Source organism: Bos taurus, chromosome 22 (genome assembly GCF_002263795.3).
Source record: "Bos taurus isolate L1 Dominette 01449 registration number 42190680 breed Hereford chromosome 22, ARS-UCD2.0, whole genome shotgun sequence".
Taxonomy (NCBI): Eukaryota; Metazoa; Chordata; class Mammalia; order Artiodactyla; family Bovidae; genus Bos; species Bos taurus.
Genome location: NC_037349.1, coordinates 4,005,689 through 4,027,627, shown reverse-complemented (window position 1 = coordinate 4,027,627; position 21,939 = coordinate 4,005,689). Strand labels below are relative to the sequence as shown.

At 40.6% G+C, this 21,939-nt stretch overlaps 1 protein-coding gene across 9 annotated transcripts in view; it reads right to left on the bottom strand.

Moving 5' to 3' along the window:
* Positions 1-21,939, bottom strand: part of RBMS3 (RNA binding motif single stranded interacting protein 3) — an 802,311-nt gene that overhangs the window by 630,940 nt on the left and 149,432 nt on the right. For 6 of the 9 annotated variants that reach the window (XM_010817553.4, XM_010817555.4, XM_010817556.4 and 3 more), the window contains exon 2: positions 5,365-5,537. In XM_010817553.4, coding sequence (XP_010815855.1) covers positions 5,365-5,537 — 173 coding nt within the window. The remainder of the gene's footprint in view (positions 1-5,364; positions 5,538-21,939) is intronic. The other 3 variants (XM_010817554.4, XM_015459477.3, XM_010817557.4) reach the window with 1 other exon arrangement.

The window sequence follows — 21,939 nt, the reverse complement described above, 5'->3', positions numbered from 1 at the left end:
AATGCAAAATATGCAAAATAATTTGAGTCTTTAGAAGAATGCTAATTTAAAATAGTGATGCGCATTGTTAGAAATCGCCACTGCGGGAGAGGAAACCAGTCTCTCGAGGGTCTCTATCAAATGCCCTGAGGGTGTCTAGCAAAGGCACCTCCAGCCCTCAGGTCCTACTTAGGCAGATGAACCAGTTCAGGCGGTGGCTCTGCCAACACTGCAAAAGGGGACTGGTGAAAGGTGGCCAGGGTGGGTTTTACTGCTAACTAATGAGAGCCTCAATGAACTACCAGACTTTTAAACTAAAAAATAAATAAATAAAAGATTATCATGTATACCATTAAAAAGAATGAAATAATGCCATTTGCAGCAATACTGATGGGCGTAGAGATTGTCATGTCAAGTAAGTCAGGCAGAGAAAGAGAAATATCCTATGACATCCCTTATATGTGGAATCTAAAAAGAAATGATACAAACGAACATACTTACAAAACAGAAACACACTAGCAGACTTAGAGAAGGAACTTACGGTTGCCAGGGGGAAGGATGAGGGAAAGGGATAGTTAGGGAGCTGGGGATGGACATGTACACGTTGCTGTATTCTAAACGGATAACCAACAATAGCACACGGAAGTCTGCTCAGTGTTATGTGGCAGCCTGGGGGGGGACGGGAGTTTAGGAGAGAATGGATGCATGTGTATCTATGGCTGATCCCTTGCTCTACACCTGAAACTATCACAACATTGTTAACTGGCTCTACTCCAATAGAAAATAAAAAGTTAAAAAATAAATTTAAAAAGCTTAGTACAAACTCATTATTTTATATATGTGCTGTGCTTTGTTGTTCAGTGGTGTCTGACTCTTTGCCACCCCACAGACTGCAGCTCTCCATGCTCCTCTGTCCCTGGGCTTGTCCAGGCAAGAATACTGGAGTGGGTTGCCATGCCCTCCTCCAGGAGATCTTCCCAACCCAGGAATCAAACCCACATTTACCATCTGAGCCTCTAGGGAAGGGGATTCTGCCTGGCCAAATTCTTAAAATCATCAGGACAGGGAACTCCTTTCTATATCTGTTCCATTTTCTTCCTTTTGGAATAGGAATGTCTGTAACTATTTTCATATGCCTGTCCCACCCCTGCATTTTGGAAGCAGGAGCCCTGCTGATGTCTTGTTCCACTGATTCATAGATGCAAAGGAATTTTGCCCCAGGGTTTTTGCCTGTTGCTGATTTAGATGATCTAGATGAGATTTGGGACCTTTGAACTGATGACGTTTGGATGGGTTTGAGACTTTGGGAAATGTTAGGGTAGGATGAATATATTTTGCACACAGGACAGACATAAAGTTGGGCATCCAGAAGGCAGACTGTAGTGGGCTAAAGTTCACCTCCAAAAAGGTATGCTGCTGCTGCTAAGTCACTTCAGTCATGTCCGACTCTGTGTGACCCCATAGACATCAGCCCACCAGGCTTCCCTGTCCCTGGGATTCTCCAGGCAAGAACACTGGAGTGGGTTGCCATTTCCTTCTCCAATGCATGAAAGTGAAAAGTGAAAGTGAAGTCGCTCAGTTGTGTCCGACTCCTAGCGACCCTATGGACTGCAGCCTACCAGGCTCCTCTGCCCATGGGATTTTCCAGGCAAGAGTACTAGAGTGGGGTGCCATTGCCCAAAAAGGTATGTCCATATCTTAATCATCAGAACTTTTGAATAGTACCTTATTTGGAAAAAGGGTCTTACAGACGTAAGTAGGCTCGTCACATGAAATTATCCTGGATTATTTCAGTGTGCTTGAAATTACGACAAAAGTGTCCTTATATGAGAGAAGCATAGGGAGATTAAGTACACAGAGCTGAAGGTAACATGAAGACAGATCAGACAGAGAGGTATGTGGCCGTAACCCAAAGAATGCCAGTGGCCACCCAAAACTGGAAAAGGCGAAGGAAGATTTTCTTCTAGAGCCTCTGGAGGGAGCATGGCCCTTGATTTTGGACATCTGGCCACAACAACCATGAGAGAATAAATTTCTGATACGTTAGGTCACCTAGTTTGTGGTAATTTATTACAGCAGCCAAAGGATACAAATACAATTAAAAAACATTTTAAAGGGTTTCACACTTTTAAAAACATTCTGAAGAAAATCTGCATAAATTTTGTGTGTGTGTGCTTAGTCGCTCAGTAGTGTCTGATTCTTTGCGACCCTATGACTACAGCCCCCATTTTATATATGAAGAAAGCCAAAAGTAAGGGGGAACGAGTCACTTGCCTAGGGCCACGTACCAGCTGATGGCACAGCCAGAAGTGAAATGCCAAACTCTCAGCACATGTCTAATTCCTCCACATTACCCTACCTGGTCACATTAGTTCTCTAAGATTCTCCAGGAAAGCACATCTCAGCAATCAACCCCAGGTCCAGACCACTTTAGTAAACCAAAGAACCCAGAAACATTTTCACAATAACAGTAGTATAGGCCAGATCTTATTAGCCAGCAAAAAATCATTACGAACAAGCAACCAGCACCCTGGTGCCCTTAGTATTCTTTATGTTTCTCAAATGCACAGAAGAAACATGAAAAAAATCTTTTTTTCCCTCAAACATAATGTTCTTGTGCCACTGCATCTCTTCCTGAGTTAATCATGCCAATGCAGACTTTTAGGCAACACTTTCCATTTATACATTTCTGGCAATGTTCTTTGCAGAAATGGACACTGATACAGAAATCCATAGTAGAATGCTACATCATTATATGGTGTATGTTCATAAACCAGCTCTCTAAAAACGATATATCAGGAATTTTAGAAGTCCTCATTTATAGGCCTTGATGATTCCTGTGATATGAATACTCCCATCACGGCTGATTTCAAGATACTGAGACTGTAACAAATCATGTACAGAATCTGTGAATATTTAACCACTGGCTCAGGTGCGCTACTCAGAGGCAGCTGCAGCACACCCCTGGTATGACAGGGAACCTAGAAATAATCATATTCAATGCACTCTTTTATAAGAAGAGACAGAGGCTCAAAGACAGTAAGCCATTTGCCACAAGATCACAAAGTGGCCAAGCAGATTTTAATACGCAGGGTTCCACCTGAAATGCCTTCAAGTATTAAGCAAGACTTCTTGCTTTAGGAATAGTCAGTGGTCTTTATATTATTGTACAGAGACGTGGATGAAAAATGTTGTCTGCCATATCAGTAAATGTTTGGACGCCAAGCCATCAGCTGCTGTAGCCGCCCTGATTGTGCACACTGAAGGGATTCAGGATAGAGAAGAGCAGAATACTGACCCTGAGTTAAGAAGCCTATCCAAGGGGTGATTTCCATGAGCCCAGATTCTTGCATTTTTCCTATACACAGAAAAACACTAAATTCGTTACCTTGAGATGTCTAGTTTTCTTTAATTAACAGTTATCTTTTGATGTTCTGACTACTGGGGTTTTGCTGCAAAAGCTCTGTGGGTATAACTGGCTTCTCTCTTGTCTCTTTGGAGCAGTCTGTCAGAGCTACCTGAGAGGCTGTCACTCACCCAGCCTTGAGTCCTCAGCAAGTTCACCAAACGAAACACAATTTTCAACTTTCAGGTTGTGCTTCCCCCCTCCCCCCAAGAAGCGATTCTCAGAAAACCAGCAGCCTCATGATAGCAGGAGGGAAACTGCTGAAATTCACATTCTCAGGCCCCACCCCAGAACTAGTGAATTGCAACCTCAGGGGCCCAGACATCTGTGCTTCCACAAGCTCTGTGAGTGGTAGAGAGCAGTAGGAAAGAATCTTTCCTTAATACCTACCACTGTTTTTATGAATGAGAATCACACACAAATATAATAGCCAGTCTACTTCTTCACATCAGTATCCATTCCAGGAGACTCTTCATCTGAAGCTTCTAATGTAAAGTGTATCATTTTTCATATCTTCAATGACCTTACTTTTCAAAATAGTTTAGTTTTTTCTAACAGTAGCAAGAAGTAAAAAAAACTGTTGAGTGATTTACCAACCAATTCCCAACTTGAACATTTTATTGACCAAAACCTAACATATTTTTATGTCTTAGCCCTGGCATCTTTCTTTTTTAAAAAACTGCTTTCAAATAAGTATTTATTTTCCAATGTTCTGTTTTCCCTCTTTCACAAATCAAGACAGTTGATAGTAGCAGGGGCAGAGTGGGGGGGTGGGGCGCTTCCCTAATCTACAAACTGCCCTGTCCACTGATTATGTATGATTATGTTATGCATTTGTGTTTTGTCTAATCTGCCATTTCCTGTTGTTTTGTATTTGTTCCCAATCTTCAAAACCGGGACAAAGGCAAATAAATACTATCTGCCTTGTTTTCCTCTTCCAATATTTTAGAGGTTGGAAAATTTACAAAATAAATATCCACTCGACCTTCTTATAAAAGCATTGCAAAAGAGCAAAAGAAAAACTGAGTAATAGTTTCCCTAATTTAAAAATACCCAGCTGAGGCACAATCAAATAACAAATAGCTGCACTGATACTACTTTGACAATAATCAGCAATCTGAAATTAAGGACTATGATTCTTAATTCATTATCCATTATTCATATTATTTGGAGGATAAACTTAAATATGTTTAATTGGTTTGCACAGAAATAAGAGAGTTAATAACATAAGTGTTGGTAGGTAGTAGATGAATGAAAACATTTTGGAAGGGCATTTAATCGCTACCATATTTCTTGGGAAATAGAAACCTACTTGGTGACTGCGGTTCTTGGCCTTGGTGAGAAATATATTTAGTGGGCTCGGAAATAGATATTTTCAAGGATACGAAAGGATTAGCCTTCTAATCTTCCAATTACCTGGTCCCAGCTGAACTTATATTTACCAAACAAGAACTGGCCAGAAAAGCTTTGCAACTAGCAAGTGACCATCCTGAAATCTACAACTTCTGAGTTTTTGTGATTTCCATCACTAATACCTCTCTTAAAAAAAAAAGCAGTTTCTTTCATGAGATTCATCAATGGTTCCTCTAGCCACAAGGTGTGAGATCCCACCAACCACAACGTGTGAAGTCCCACCAGCCACAGGTGTGAGATCCCACTAACCACACGGTGTGAGAACTCATCAGCCACAGGTGTGAGAACCCAACTCCACGGTTGCTCCTCCTCTTTCCGGTCAATATGTGCACATCAGCCAGCACCCCTATTTCCCTCTGCTCGAAACCCTTCTCTTTCAAAGCAAAAGGCAAACAAATTCCATTCCCCCAAATAAGCTAGACTCAGACCTCAAATATAAGTCCCATTTGTGCAGCAGAGTCTTTCTCACAGGGTGCATTGTGTACAAAAGCCAGCCCCATATGGGTGAGCCCCGAGGGGCAGGCGCGGATGCAGGTGGAAATGGCGCAGAGAACGGGGGCACTTACGGTTGGCACAGCTTGATTAGGTCCTGGTCAGTGGTGCCTGGTGGGAGGCCTCGAATGTACAGGTTGGTTTTACTCAACTGTTCCCCGCTGCTGTTGCTGCTGCTGTGGTTGCTGCTGCTGTTTGTGCTGGGGCTGGGAGGAGCCATGGGGTGGGGAGCTGGTGCATAGGACTGCTGGAAACAGAAAAGGCTGTTACTGGAAAAACAGAGCCAGCAACCTATTCCCAGGCCAGCAGAGCAACTCGAAAGCAATGCAAGCTTCTCGGCCTCTCCTATCCACACATGCACACTCTGCTCCAGGGCACTTCTGAGAACATCCTTTGCTCCTTCCCGCCCTCTGGCTCTGCCTCTGGATCAGCCCAGCACGGTTCCCTCCTGGTGCACCAGGGCTCTGCCCCTAGCTCACCTTTGACAGCGAAACATCTCTGCTTTTGCCTCTACTCTGCGTTCTCTCCTTTTCTCCAAAGAAACTTTCTCATATTGTTTTCCTCACCATTACTCTCCATTGTGATCACTCCACAAACAGAGATGCTATGAAGGAAACAATGAATGAATGCCTCTATCTGGTCTTGTTCTCGCATTCCCAAATCTGCTCCTTCATGGTGAACGCTCTGTTTGCAGACTGAGCCACTGTTTTCTTCTCTTGGAGTCACTCTGATCCAAAGTCTAAGCCTGGGCACTACTGACGAACTGACAGGATAATTCTCTCTTGTGGGGGCTGTTCTGTTCACTGCAGGCAGGTGGCGGCATCATTGGCCTGTACCCACCAGATTTTAGTAGCATCCATTTCCCAGCCGTGGGTCAAAAATGTGTCCACACACTGCCAAGTATCCTCCAGGGTGGAGAAATCTTTCTCAGGAAAGAACCATTGGTCTAACCTGTCACACTATTATGACAAAATGGAAATGATAAGATGACCCTCAATGACTTGGGAAAATATAATGTGAGGCTCTTTATACCTATTTATGCCTGAATTAGCAGACATTATTATTCTTTATTTCCTTTTCAAACAGGCATATCTACAAAAGTTCTGAAAATATATTGACCGACTGGGTTTGAGTCCCTAATATGTCCATTATTGGCTGTGTGACCTTTGGATGGTACCTGAACCTCTCTGAGATGCAACAGTCTCCTGAAAATGAGGAGGAAAAAATTATCCACCTCCTACGTCATAGGGTCTTTACAAAAACTCAGTGAGCTACTAATGCAAATAGACTGGTTCCTGGGCATCGTTAATTGCACAATAAGTGTTAGCAATATAAAAAACTGAATGATAATAATCACAATCATGATATTCGTGAGTCATATCTGTCTTTTATGTGTGGACTCAGTCATGTCCAACTCTTTGCAGCCCCATAGACTGTGACCTGCATTCCTCTGTCCATGGAGTTTTCCAGGCAAGAATACTAGAATGGGTTGTCATTTCCTCCTCCAGGGGATCTTCCCAACCCACGGATCAAACCCGTGTTTCTGCATCGGCAGGAGGGTTCTTTACCACTAGCACCACTTGGGAAGTCTCAGTGATCTTAACCTTTAAATCTACCCTAGGTTCTGTCAGCTATCAAGAGTCCTATACACAGAGAATGCATCCGTCATGATTCCAGCGGGGACAGGCTGGAGACTTCTAACCTGATTGTTCATCAGCTATTCTATCAGGGGTGAGAAGTGAGTACTTGTCCAACAGCCAGTGGGGGTTTCTTAAACTCTCAAGCTACACCCCACACAATACAAATTGAGTGATCACAGCACTTGGCCCATAAAGACAGGAGGCATTGTCCGGTCTTGTTTCTTGCTATAATAATCCATTTTACACCCTCCAAGATTTCAGATGTGGCTTTGTCTCTATTCCCAACTGGCTCTAAGACAAGGCCTCTTGGATATGGGAAGTAAGGCCATATTATAGCTGACTCCCTTGGGTCTTTGCTCTCCGTTCCCTGCACAGCAACCCATTGCAAAGAGGCATTGCTTTCTGCCTCGATGTCATTCTTGCAGTCTCCGTGCTGGAAGCCTTGGTGTTAGCTGCATTCAACCACTTCTTCAGTATGACTTAATCTAAGAGCAACATACTTAACATAGAATTTGAAAGTGAATGACAGGGGGGAAGGCTTTCTGTTCTCAATATTTGAATAAAATAACAACTATTCATTGTCTTTTGGAATGTCATATCTGCATAAAGCTGAATAAAGTCTCCTGGCTGACATTAAAAAAAATTCCTTCTTGACCTATGAAATCTACTTCCTGCCACGAACACCGGGGAACACGTAAGCCCTCCCCGTTTACAATCCCTGCACTTGATAGGTGTTTAACACGGCCTTGTTGAAGCTGCGTTCTGGTCAGTGTATCTCACAACCAGATGGGATTTATTTTTTATTTCCCTCCTGTGCACTAGTCTTTTAAATTTCCCAGCTTTTTTCAGGCTGTTTCTTACCACTTTCACCTCCCCTCTCTCCAAATTCTTTGAATTCCATTCTGTACTCAGGCTTCCTTTAAAATGAGGCTTTGTTTAAAGCACTTTTCCCATTGCAGAACCTTTAAAACCACCAGGGAGCCAGAAAAATGTCTCCAGCTTTATGTATCACAGATTAGATGGACCGGTTCAGACCAAGTGAGTCCCTGACTGATCAAATAAGAAAGCACCAACTACAGAGTGATCAATCTGTGTTGACGTAATTCTTTTTTTGCCCCAGGGGTCTTTGCGAGCATTTCCATAACTAGACACCATTTAGTAGATTGCATGGGGCTTAAAACCATAAATGTGCCCTCCAAAGGGCACACCGTATTTACTGGGAAAAATTAAAACAAATGGTCAAAAATAAATCAAAGTGGGAATAAGGAGAGAGAACTTGTATGCATGGAAATGAGATATATATAATTTAAAAATAGAAGTAGAAGCACCAGATTCTTGTAGAGAGAGATGTATTTCCAAAACCCTTTGAAAAATACTTACAATGAAGAGTGGTTTTCTATGTCCTATTTTTGTTTGTAAGTTCTAGAAATTCTACTGAAAGGTGTAGGCTTTCTCCATCTTATTGAATCAATAAATGCACAGTTTTTTAAGACCCAGTGCCAACACTCTTGCTAATCCTTGATATTTTCATTTATCCGTCGATACACTGAACGATTCAGGTAGCAGCCTACATTATAAATCACTTTTGTTTAAAGAATTATAAATTCCTTCCTCTGTACTCATTTTCAAAATACATACCCTTTAATCAACAAAATGTTGGCAGAAGTTTCCCAGAATGTCTGACAAATGCACAGGCTTAAATGAATTAATTTGTGAAAAGCAAAAGCGATTTTGCACACTCTGGCTACCAAGGACAAATAACTGAACTATAGCATCTTAAAAAAAAGGGGGGGGGAAAGGAGCGTCAATAACCTTTAGGGGTCAATGGGTCAGAGCAGCCACTTTGTTGATTAAAAGTGGTTCTGATTCCATTCCCAATTCTTTGTTTTTAGATGGATTTGCAATTTTATCATTGATTAACATTTAAATCATTTTGAGGCACTAAGAAAGACACTTTAAAATGTTAGAAAAAAAATTATTTCCTTCAGATAAAATTGGCTTTGCTACCTCAAAGTCACACTTTATAAATCCTCTTTACGAAGGGTGAGGACATACAGTCTGGAGATACAGAACATTGTCACGCTGAGCTGTACCAGGGCGAGGCACTGCTGTGACTCTGCAGAGTCAGCTTGTTAGGAGTGAGCAACAGCACGCTTTCAAAAGAAGGGCTTCAGATGGGGCTCCACTGAGGAGGGGATAGAGAGCTTGTCATGAAGCTGCATATGCTTGGGAAGTAAGCAGATTTTTCTTAGATGTTTTTTTATTCATGGTGGCATTGCTGGGAGGGTCTGTGGGATTCTGACATGAGGGCAAAAGCCCCCTTAACCACGTGTCAGCACTGCTAAAATCAGCTGATCGGCACCAGTGTCCTCTTTAGGAAGTTAAAAAAAAAAATGACTTAGCATCCATTTTGGAAGATGCTATTCTTAATGATTCTAATAATTATAGGTAACATTTGCCATCTGCTTGCAGAGCATGTTATATGTTATCTTCAGAACAATCCACGGAGGCAAATCATTTGCTCCACGGTTTACAAATGAGAAAACTGAGGCACAGAAAGGGCCAATGACCTTCTCAAGGTCGCACAGCTGGAACCCCAGTTTCATCCTCGGGAGCCTGACTGCAAAAGCCACACAGCTCCCCAGGATGCTCGTACAGAACCTTGCCTCTTCGTGGTAGGGGCACCAAGAAACACAAAATCCCTCCTTGCAGAGAATTCTGCAGGATGGTGTCCTGCCGGGAGCTCTGGCCTGCCCAAGGACAAAGGGAGATGGAAAGACCAATGCTGAAAACAGTAAACAATCAGAGGAAGGTCCACAAGCTCCCCCCACATCAGAATTTAAATGAAGTTCACCTTAAATTTAATTTCAAAGGGGAAGTGACCATCAGAAGCAAGCGTGTTCTGTTTTTCAAATAATGTCAAACGAGAGGGTTCATTTGTCAAGATTCATGCTTTGTTATTTAATAACAGGAAAATGAACTGGCTTGTAGATCATCCCAAGCAGCTGATTCATTTAGTGTGCTTTGTTAATATGCCTCATTTTTCACGTTTGAAAAGTGGATCAACCAGGTCCTCCTACACTCTTGGAGAATGTGTGGCTTGGAGGGCGGCCCGTCTGTGCCTTCAACCCCTAGCTAGATACTTTGGAGATAAATTGGAGAGGGATGTGAGTTGTGTTTTTGTTTGTTTGCTTGTTGTCCTGTTTGCTTGGACAGAAAGCACTTGGTACATCAAAAAAACATTCACACACCAATAGAGTAAAGCAAATTGTTAAAAAAACCATCCTTTACACGAAGTCAAGCGATATTGGATGGATGCCTGTCTGAAGGTGGCACTGAAATGCACAGACCTTACCCAGGTCATTTTTAACCAGGGTCCCCACCTTGACCCTCCTGACATTTTGGACAGGATAGTTCTCTGTTGTGAGGGGCTGTCCTGTGCATTGAAGGATATTTAACAGTATCCCCATCTTCTAGCTCTAGAGGCCAGCTATGCTATCCTCCCCCCAAGTTGTGGCAACCAAAAATGTCCCCAGATATGGTCGAAGGTGCCCTGGAGCTATGACATCACCCCTGGTTGAGAACCACTGCTTCCTACAGATCCATCCCCTCTCCTAGCAAGGCCAGTAAAGTCCCCATTGTGGAATAATGACAATACCTCAATGGCCTTAAACTACTCATTGAACACCCTCTCATCTCACCAAAGTTCAGCTTCTTACCCCAAAGTGCATACACTGTTCACCTCCCCATGCCTCCACCCTTTGTTACTAACACTGCCACATTTACATTTCAGCAGACTTGGTCTGAAACGCAAACCTTCTTCCTTTGATTGAAAACATAACTCTTTTACAAAGAGAATTTTAAATATTTTCTGCATGCAATTCCCCTTGGCTGGGAATCATGGGGTCTCGATGCCAAACTTCAGTCAATGCTCTTTGCAGCGTCTGGCTGCTGGCAGGATCCTGACGCAGTTGGTCTGGTGGTTTGGGGTAGCCTTGGACTCCATCAGGCAGCAGTCTGCTCTGCGGATGGTCTCCCCAATTTGTTTTCATTCATCTCCAGTGCAAGAGAATTTGTACTCTTTTATCCACTCAAGGGTAAAGCCCTGGATAAAGTCTCCTGTGGGACTGACATGCCAACTCTTTTACTCTCCAAAAATGAATACAGACCACATTCCTGTCTTGAATCATACATTATTTAGCCTGCACGTACGCATGCAATCCATCGCGCAGTGGCTGCCGCTGCTGAGGCAGGCTGTTGGAGTCCTCCCCCAGGCAGGGTAATTTCCACGTAACCTCATTTCTGCAGACCTGTCCTCTGGTATCAACACTCCATGAGACAGTGGACGTGACGGGAATCATGGCAAGTGCTACAGTGCCTATGAGAGCCTCAAATGAGGGTGAAGAAGAATATTGTCCATGCAAGCGATAAGAAACACAGCTAAATTAATATCTAAGGCAAGCTATGCGACTGTGGCCAGAGTTTCATGAACCACCTATAGGATGGCTTTGTAATTTTCTGTGGGGCAATTGTCTCTCCATTCTAAAGACTACGACTGTAGAAAACAATCATTTCAACTATGCCTTTTATAATAGAGTTTGGAGAAAACCTGTCTCTCTTCTCTTTTCCCAACCAGAGCTCAGCTATGGAAATGAGCACTAAAGGATCAAAGTCCCCGCAAAAGGCATTCATTTGTACATTCTGTCTACTGGCCTAAGTAATGGCTGCTATCAGCAACAGTAACAGACTGCTTAAGAGCTCTAAACTGGCCTCTTAGAATCCACACCACCACTAACTAGGCACTTAAGCCCCTGGTCACGAGTAAAACACAGATTATGTTCATATTACTGCATAGGACAGTTGTGAGGCTTTGAAGCCCTAATATATATAAATTATATATAAAACATTTAGCCCAGTGCCTGGCACAGATTTAATACTAAATAATTTTTTTTGTTCTTATCATTTGCCTTATCATCATGGGGCAGATCCTTAAAATGAACAGGGATCTCTCAGTCCCAGTTGGAGTTGCTGCTTAGTCACTAAGATGCATCTGACTCTTTCGCAACCCTAAGGACAGTAGCATGCCAGCCTCATTTGTCCATGGGATTTCCCAGGCAAGAGTACTGGAGTGGGTTGCCATTTCCTTCTCCAGGGGATCTTCCTGACCTAGAGATCAAACCCAAGTTTCCTGCATTGGCAGTGACTTCTTTATCACTAAGCTACCAGGGAAGCCCCCAAGTTGGAGTAACTAACCTTTAAGGGGGAGCTCAAGAGTTTATCTATTTTTAAGCATGGTGGTCGCTATTAATGAGATGAAACTATGTCTTTAGAACTAGGGTTTGCCACTTTTTATCAAGAAACAAACAGCATTAAGCAGATGGAATAATCACTGTGGATAGAACAGATGATTAATTTCAAGGTATTTGCTAATCACCACTGGCTACCCACTCTTGTATTCTTGCCTGGAGAATTCCAAAGACAGAGGAGCCTGGCAGGCTACAGTCCATAGGGTTGCAAAGAGTCAGACATGACTGAGCAACTAACACTTCCATTTTTCACCGAGGTTTGATTACAATTCTGTTAGGTTGAGATTCACCTTTGTTCTAAATATTAGTAATATGTGAACACTCCCACAGATTGCATCATAGAAGACTGCTCTGTGCTATTTATAAATAGACAATCTGAAGTCATTGAAATCCATTCAGAGGATTCAATATTAAATGACATTTTAAAATTCATGGTACTTGGAAACACAAGTAAAGTAGTAATTGTTCATTTCAAGCAGCTATAAACCAGTTTCATTAATAAATTTACAAACTAGAGATGAGTAACTATTATGAACAATGGAACAGCCATTTATAGATTGCTCAATTCTCCAAATGCCAATGACATCTGGTCTCTGCCCCAACCCCTCCTTTAATGTGGCCAACTCTTGATCTTTTCAAGGAAAAAGAAACACAATTACGACACACTTCAAGTCTCCAATTTGAAAATAATCCAGACATCTCATGATTTCAATGATAATGGTTAGTTCCTCCTGCAAAAGTTGAGCCATGATTGGTGTGTGAGATTACAATGTCTTCCACATTTGTCAGTAATTATTAGAATTCCCCAGAAATGCTGAGAGTGACTAATCCCTGTATGATACCTCTATACTCTCTGGGGAATACTTCAGAGATAAACTCAAACCTCTGCTTTCATGATGGGCTAGAATCACTGGGAAAAGAGTGAAAATCTAAAACACGTCCCTATCAGCTGCTGATGGAGACTTCTGGGAGTACCAATGGCCAGTTCCTCAATTCAGAATGCAATCAGAGACAAAGAAGAGGGGAGGGACTTGCTCTTGTGCCTTATATGTTTACTTAAATTTTTAGTTTTTCCTCGATAATCTCTAATTTTGACTTTTTTCTTCATTTTTATATTCTATGTCTCACAACTTAATATACCCTGTTTCCCTAAAATCACAATTGGCGATATTGCCAAGAATTGATTTTCTAGCATTCTCAGGCATGCTGTTCTAAATAAAATAGAGACCAACAGACATAGCTTGAACACCTGCCATAAAATATGCTGACCTGGTTCTTTACTGCAACTTAATCAACACGTTCAAAGTTTTCCATCATGAAAACAAAATAAGCCATTTTTCCATGAAATGACTAACTTCCATATTAACCAATCACATTACTGATCAGGTGACTGGCAGCTAATCAGTAATAACAAGAAAGCATTTTGTTTCAAATGGTGTCTAATACAAATCTGAAAATCTCTTTTCAGATCTGTGTTGCCAATCACAGAAGGCCAATCAGAACATCAAATGGCATAAGGCTTTTCTGACACATCAAAATGGTTTTGTCCAATTAAATCGGGGTTTAGTTTTTCTGAACGTAGATCTGTGATGAATTGAGAGCAATGTAATAATCACCAAATATCTTGTAAGTCCTATCTCCTTTCCTTGTCCAAGCTCCCATCCCTCCTCCATAAAGTCCCTGCAGCCCACTCCTGGCTCTGTTTCCTTCTATTTCCTACTTTCAGGGACCAGTCATGTTATGCCATAGTCACACGTGTATCTCTGCCTTATTTTTTCTTCTTCCCTTTACCTGGAATAACTGGGCTGCATTCCCATATCTTATTCTAGGGTGGCTCTAAAATGTATCTTACAAACACCTTTAGGACACTTTAATTTTTTTTTTTTAATTAGGGACACTTTTGAGAACAAAAGAATGAGATCTTAGAATTAAGCTAGGACACAGTGTATAAACTGAAACCATCCAAAGCAAATTGTAATATACAGTCATCCTATAATTACCTTCTCTACATCTCACATATTCCTCCAGTAAAACCTAAAATTCCATCCCGTGTCATGGAATTTTTTTTTGCTTATTGCTTTAGACCTATTTAATTTCTTTCTCTTTTTCTTTTTCTACATTCTTAAAATATACAAAAGGTCATAAAATAAGAAACGAGGATAGCAAAGGCTAATGTTCATTGACTGTGTATTATATGCCAGGCACAGCTCAAAGAGCTTTATATTCAGTGTTTTATTGAACCACGTAAGAACTTTTAGAGGGGCTTCCCCAGAGGCTTAGTGGTAAATGAATCTACCTTTCAATGCAGGAGGTGTAGGAGACATTGGGTAGAACCCTGGCCCGGAAAATCCTCTAGAGGAGGAAGTGGCAACCCATTCCAATATTCTTGCCTGGAGAATACCACGGACAGAGGAGCCTGGGAGTTACACTCCATGGAGTCACAAAAGAATTGGACATGACTGAGCGACTGAGCATACAAGCACACAGATGTCTTAGAGGTAGATCCCTTTACTATGCTCATATTAGTGCTGGGAATACTGAGGCTTGGGAGGTTACAGGGCTTTCCAAGGCTGTGCAGTTACTCTGCAGCAGGTCCAGGACCTGAAGTTGGGCAGTGTTCATCCAGCTCATTCCAGGTTTAACTCTAGATACGTGTCATCTAAGAAGCAGCCACTAGTCACATGTAGCTATTTAAATGGAAAGATAATTCAAATAAAATGAAAGAAAAACTTCAGTTCCTCCATCATACTACCCACATATCCAATGGTCAGAACCACTGGTACTAAGTGTTATGTCAGAAAGGCAGGCACGGAACATCACTGTCAGGGCAGGAAGTTCCACTGCACATGGCTGGTGGAGATTATCCTTGAAATTCCAAGGCTCTGCCTCCCACAATGCTCTGCGCAAAATAAAGGTCACAGATTCTATGTTGCTCTTCGTACTTTTAAAAGAGTCATTGATCTCTTTTCAGTTATAGACCACATTGCAGTTTTTCTCCATCATGATTGGGTCTAGATTTTGGCATATAAAATCTCTCTTTCAACTAATCCTTCCCTGACCTAAAGAGGACATCATTAAAAGAAACTTCTAGGAAGTCAAATATAATCTGTGGGAAGGACAAGATGTATTTTATCTATTTTTAACTAATAAAAATGAAGTATCATCTGTATTGCAAAACTGCTAAATACCAAGATAAGAGAGCAACTGAGGGAAACTGCTGGTACAGAATAAAGGTCTCTGGTTTTGGCAGACAAGCTTCATGTCTGCGAAGGAAATTTTGCATTTTCAATATGACATCATTTACTTTATCTGCATATCCCCCACAAAAAAGCACCCCTACCCCATGATGTCTGCTATCCTATAAATTTTATTTCTCTGTAAACTGGACCAAAGTGAAAAGTGAGAATCCTTTCATATGGTGAACTACTGGGGCAATTCAGCAAATGCATAAACAAAAACTTATATTCCATGACATAAAATAATTGTGTTGTTTTATTAGCCAATTCATTCATGTTTTATTGATGAGACAAAATTAAATGTGAACAGAACCTATACTTTGAAAGTCCTAAATCTAAGAAATTTAGACTATAAAACACAATAATTTCCTCAAGAAGACAAAGCTAGAGTATAGATCAAAAATGTGACAGCAATTAATACCTGCAAAGTAATTGCTACATTATAGAAATTGGAAGAAACACTTGCAGATAATTTGCTATGAATATAATTTCAATATTTATAGTATTTGGGGCCATGAGATGGTAAGTATGAGAATAAATTAATGCTCAAGTTCAAGAAAAAAATGGCCTGATAATAAAAATGAATATTAGACATTTATATCATTATCCCATTTATTGTAATTTTTCAACCAGAAGTCTATGAGATATTACACATTCAAACTTCTGTTTCTCATCACCATAAGCCTCTACAACGATTACGTTCCACAGTGAATTTTCAGTCAGTCCACCTTGTGCCTTAGAGAATTTCCAGAACCAAATCCAATAGTTGATGCATCTTCTTTGTTGTGTGATGACTGGAGATTTTTTGTGCAGAGATATCCATGATCAAGAGAAAGAACTATCCCGAATCATAAGACAGTCGTGGCTTTCCTTTTCCAAATTACTCTTGCCCTTTTAAAATAAGTGATGAAAACTTCAGAGACTGGCAAACAAAGGGTATTGGCCCTTGATCGGGAGATTCCCCAAAGATGAAGGGGGGAAATGTCACTGTCACACGCAGCCACCAAGACCCTAGATCTCGAACCACACCTCCCGGGTCTCAGTCTTGTCCCCCGCACTGTCCGTATAACCTTGGGAAAATCACATAAATGCTTTTGCTTCAGTCTCTTCATCTGTAAAACTGGCGATAATAACTACTAGAAGACTGTTAGACATGTAAAATGTGGAAAGCACCAAGAATAAAACTCAGAAAATAGTAAACCCTCTACAGGGGCTAGCTAGTAGTCTTACATCAATCCTGCAGCACTTTTACAAAATGCACTGCGGTCATGAGCAATCATGATCTGTACGGGTTGTTCTCTTGAGTGGTCTAGTGAGCTTGGGTTTGCCTGATTTAAAATCTTCCAATGCAAAGTAAAACGTCCACAGATGCTTGCCAAACTGAGATTCTCTCAATTAGAAACCAAGAACTGTCGTTCTTCAACGAGACACCAAGTTCAGCTAGTACTATTTCAGCCACTGATAATAATTGCCTTCAGATAAACTGATGACACAACATTCAAAGGAATTTTTTTAAGATAAACTTTCACAAGGGAAGTCGTTCTTGGAATATACAAATTGTGAGAAAACATCTACAAATTGTGAAAGTGCTCATTAAAATAAGATCTATCTCATTGCCAGTGGGGGGAAAAATGTGTGGGTTTAAATAACACACTAACTATTAAATGTTCAGCCTTTGACAAGGAATTTTATATACACAAAATAAACTATACCAATTTCATAGCATCTAACACTAAAATAATTAGGGATTTAAAAATTGTTGCCCTGCAAGAAGACTGTGTGGGTAAACAATCGCTTAAACTGCTTATTTCCGTTTAATTACCTCCTTAATTTGGAACAACTATGATATGTGCCCTAGGGTAACTGGAGCAAACAGCTTATTGTATACAAATGGGGTCAGCATACATTTTATACATTCCAAAGTACTTACTACCCATCTCCAATATTCCGGAGAATGATTTTGTTTTGTTTTGCTTCAGTTTGGAGAACACTGCATAACATGGCAGGGATAAAAGACTTTTGCTAAAGGATCACTAAAGAGTTTTTGAAGAGTGACCATTGCTTCGCTTCTCCAAAAGAAGCCACAATTCTTGACCTACTCAGTAGAAGGCAAATTTGCTGCAGTGGCGATCAAAACATAAACTGACTCAGATTTTGTACTATGCCAGTATTCCTGGTCTCTAAGGAAAAAACAATTTAAAAAAGCCCCAATGTGTAGCTTTACTGATTTTGTTCATATACGTAATTTTATTTGCCTTATTTTATTTTATTTTTTTTTTGCCTTATTTTAACCAACTGACAGTTCACCAACTGGCTGACAAGATTTCTGAGAACTTAGTTATCAGCTTTCACAAATAGTTCTAGCCAAAGCCAGCACCCCACTGCATCACAAACAGATGTGACCACAGACAAAATGCCCAACATCCTAGAAGACATAAATAAAGAAGAGGGCTTATGAGCATGTAAACAAGGAGCTGGGAATATCCTGGGAGGACAGAATCACAATTTCTCGGTGGTTTTGTCTCAGCACCGAGGACCAGAGGACACCCTAAGAGGGTGTGTGAGCAGAGTGGGTAGACAGGTTTAGTGAATCTCCACGATCTAATGATGTAACAGTACAGTAACATAAGAATTCCTCAGAGAATGATGGACTCAAAGAGAATCTGCCTCTCATTAGCTGACAGAGTGGTCTTTGAAAAGTAAGAAAAGTAAGTATTTTTATGTCATTGCTTCTTGATGGACACTCAGGACCCACTTCTGTTCTTTAAGGGCAGATTGTAAATTCCATAAATTTGATTACATTTTATGCAGCACCAAAAGAGAGACAACCAAATGTAACAAAGTCAAACTACGACAACATCCATTACCAAAGGAAAAAGTGCATCACTATGGCAGCAGGGAAAAATGTGCCTCATTGAAATCATAGTATCTGTAATTTCTAAGTATTCCTTAATTCAGTCAATGGGTCTGATTATCAGTTTTTGGAGTTAAACATTTTAATAAGCCAGCTTTACATATTAAATTATATACATAAGATAAAACACATATGCATCACAACACCACTTCTGCTTATAACCAACATCATAGAGAACCCAAAACTTTGGCAGATAATACATAAACAATTTGTTCAAATTTATAAAACACAGAATTACAGCTCCTCATAGTTTTGCAAATAAGCTATTTCTTTGTATACAAAGAATTCCTGAAGTGACTAGCTTTAAAATTTCTGTCCAGAATTTTGACTTGAAGAAGGGACCTATTTAGAGAAAACTTATATTACACCAAAGAAAGACCAAAGAGTTCTAATTCTTAGATAATCAGTACAAATTTAATCCGTGCTACATATGTAGCACAGAACATGAGAATTCATCATATAAATGCAGTAATAATATATAAAACTAAATATTATTATGAGAAGATATTTTAAAAGATAAAACTAGTGACGATCACTCTGTAAGTGTTAAAAAGAAAAAAAAATAGAGAAACATTTCAGGCAGGAAAAGTTATCATAGAGTTCTGAGCACATATAATTGCAGGACAGAAAGTAAATAAAAGATAGGAAAGTTGATATATACCCAAATATATATACTATATTTACATCTATCAAAGTATAAGAGAAAAGAGTACCAATGCTAATTCTTATGAGATCATCTATTTCTTTTATTGTAAATTACACTTTTCATAATAAATTAAAAAAAAACAAACAAACTATTGTACTACTCAGGTGATTATTTTAAGTATTGGAATGAATAGAACTATGAAATGGTCAATTTTATAACCAGGGTTCTCAAAGACAATAAATGGAATTAATTTGATTGCTTTTTCTAGTGGTTTATAGAAATAAGAGAAAATTACTTTCATAATAATAGAAGGAAAATAAAAGGAGAGCAGTTACTTAACCACACAGAATTTTCTCTCCCACTGTGGTGACTTTTAGCCAAATGACTTATGCCCACATTTAAGACAAGTTTTGGCAAAGGGATGTTTTTTAACCAGGGAAAGCCAACCTCCACTGGTGCTGGGTTTTGATTTCAACAGAGGAAAGTAAAGATGCCCAAAGTGTAGATTACATCACAGTGACAGAACTCCTGCTTAACGAAGTTTAGGGAAACAGTTTAGGAAAAAGAAGAATGAGACCCTAACACATCCCAAGAGGCACTGTTTGAGGCACAGCCTGCCTTCCATGTCCAAGGCTGCAGAGCCCACAGACACAGAGGAGGGCTGTGTACCACACCACTTCCACACCACACAAGAACTTTAGCATCTGTGGATTCTAGTATCTGCAGGGGGCCCTGGAACCCATCCTGCTGGGTACCAAGGGGTGACTTACTACAGTATTCCTCATTGTTGACTGTCCACTCACCCTGAGTGGCTGGCTGTGCTATGTGCAAAAACAGGCTTCCTTTCATTTACTTGGATTCCACTAATCATTAATTTTGATCGGTACTAAGGCACCTGGTAAGGCGAGTTAGAGTCCTACGTTAGCAATTTGAGAAAGACAGCCAGCCACGCCTCTAATCTTGGCCACTAGTCCCCACTGTGCACACATACGACCATCTCGTATGAGCACAGACGTAATGACAAGACACATGTTTTGCATTTGTTTCCCTGTGATCAGAAGACTGAAAATGAGGGTGACCCCATGTGTTCCATCTACTTTGAGCTGCTTATCATAAATACCCTGAGGTCAAATAAAGATAAGGCTTGTTTATGAAAGGAAAGAAAATGAAAATTAGGCTTATAACTGATATGTTATTTCTAGTGACCAGTCAATATCTTCATGTCCTATCCCTGCCTAATCTTACAGATTCTTTTTCATAAAAGACAGAGGAACTGGGAAAATTCAGAAAGATGATCACTGACATTTCAAATTTGTTCACTGTATAAATTTTGATTTCAAAGGGTAGCCTTCCTGTGAATTAGAACACATCTTATATATTGGGTTTCCCAGGTGGTTCAAGGGTAAAGAATCTGCCTCCTAATGCAGGAGACCCAAGAGACACAGGTTCAATCCCTGGGTTGGGAAAATCCCTTGGAGGAGTAAACGACAACCCACTCCAGTGTTCTTGCCTGGAAAATTCTATGGACAGGGGAGACGGACGGGTTACAGTCTGAGGAGTCACAGCTGAGTGACAGAGCGTGCACGAACTTAAATTTTGCACTACAAACTGACCCCATTTTTATTTAACATTTGTTTTACTGGCAATGGAGTACTGATACACGATAGATGATCCCTCTCCATTCAAGGTCATTTGTGAACTTTTCACAATACTTTACTAAGTGAAGCCAGTTACAATTCCCAAAACTCTCTACATGGAACAGTGTTACATACATACATACCTCTCTGGCTTTTGTTTATGTTTTACTGCAGTTTTGATTTGAACCAGATATCTCTGATTTGAACCTGTTTTAACTTTCTGCTTAAATATATTTCTTAAATGTTGTTATGAAGAAAACAGAACTTTTAAAAATTAGATTGGGATATAGAGTATTAGGAAATACTAGCGTGTTCCACTAGTATATAAAGCACTAAGACACCCTTTAATTATAATAGAGGATGAGGATATTATAGACTAGAGCTGGATGACAGAATGTAGAAAAGGGTGAACACGGAGATTGAAAGCAGCAGACGCTGTTAGTCCATTTCTATTGCTCTCACGAATTACCATAGACTAAGTATTTTATAAACAACAGAATTTATTTCTCACAGTTTTGAGAGGTGGAAGTTCAAGATCAGAGGACAGCACACTGGGGTGCAGACCCTCTCTCAATTCCCAGATTATCCTGTATCCTCACAGGGCAAAAGAGCAAAGGGTGTTCTGTGGGATCTTTCAGTTCAGTTCAGTCGCTCAGTCCTGTCCGACTCTTTGTGACCCCACGGACTGCAGCACGCCAGGCTTCCCTGTCCATCACCAACTCCTGGAGTTTACTCAAACTCACGTCCATTGAGTCGGTGACGCCATCCAGCCATCTCATCCTTTGTCGTCCCCTTCTCCTCCTGCCTTCAATCTTTCCCAGCATCAGAGTCTTTTCAAATGGGGTCTTTATAAAGGTTTTAAACCCATTTACACAGGCTCTACCATCATGATCTAAGCACCGCCCTAAGCACTCCCCCCATCTTCTTCAAGATATTTTTGAAGGAAACTATTTCTAAAGTGCTTATTGAATTTGTTACAACACTGTCTCTGTTTTGCTTTGGCCCTTAGGCCATGAGGCACGAGGGATCTGAGCTCCCTGACCGTGGACACCCCCTGCAGTGGAAGACAAAGCCTTCAGCCTCACAATTCATTCATTGTGGTGATTTATAAGTGGTTGGGACGGAACATGTGGGGACAACAGTTTGGAAGAATTTGGTATAGATTTATCTTTTGGCTTCAGATCTTGCAAATAAGTCTTTTTCTTCCCATTCCCACACACTTGCAGTGTGGGGTGCCCAAAGCAACTTGCTTACCACATTAGGATCCTGT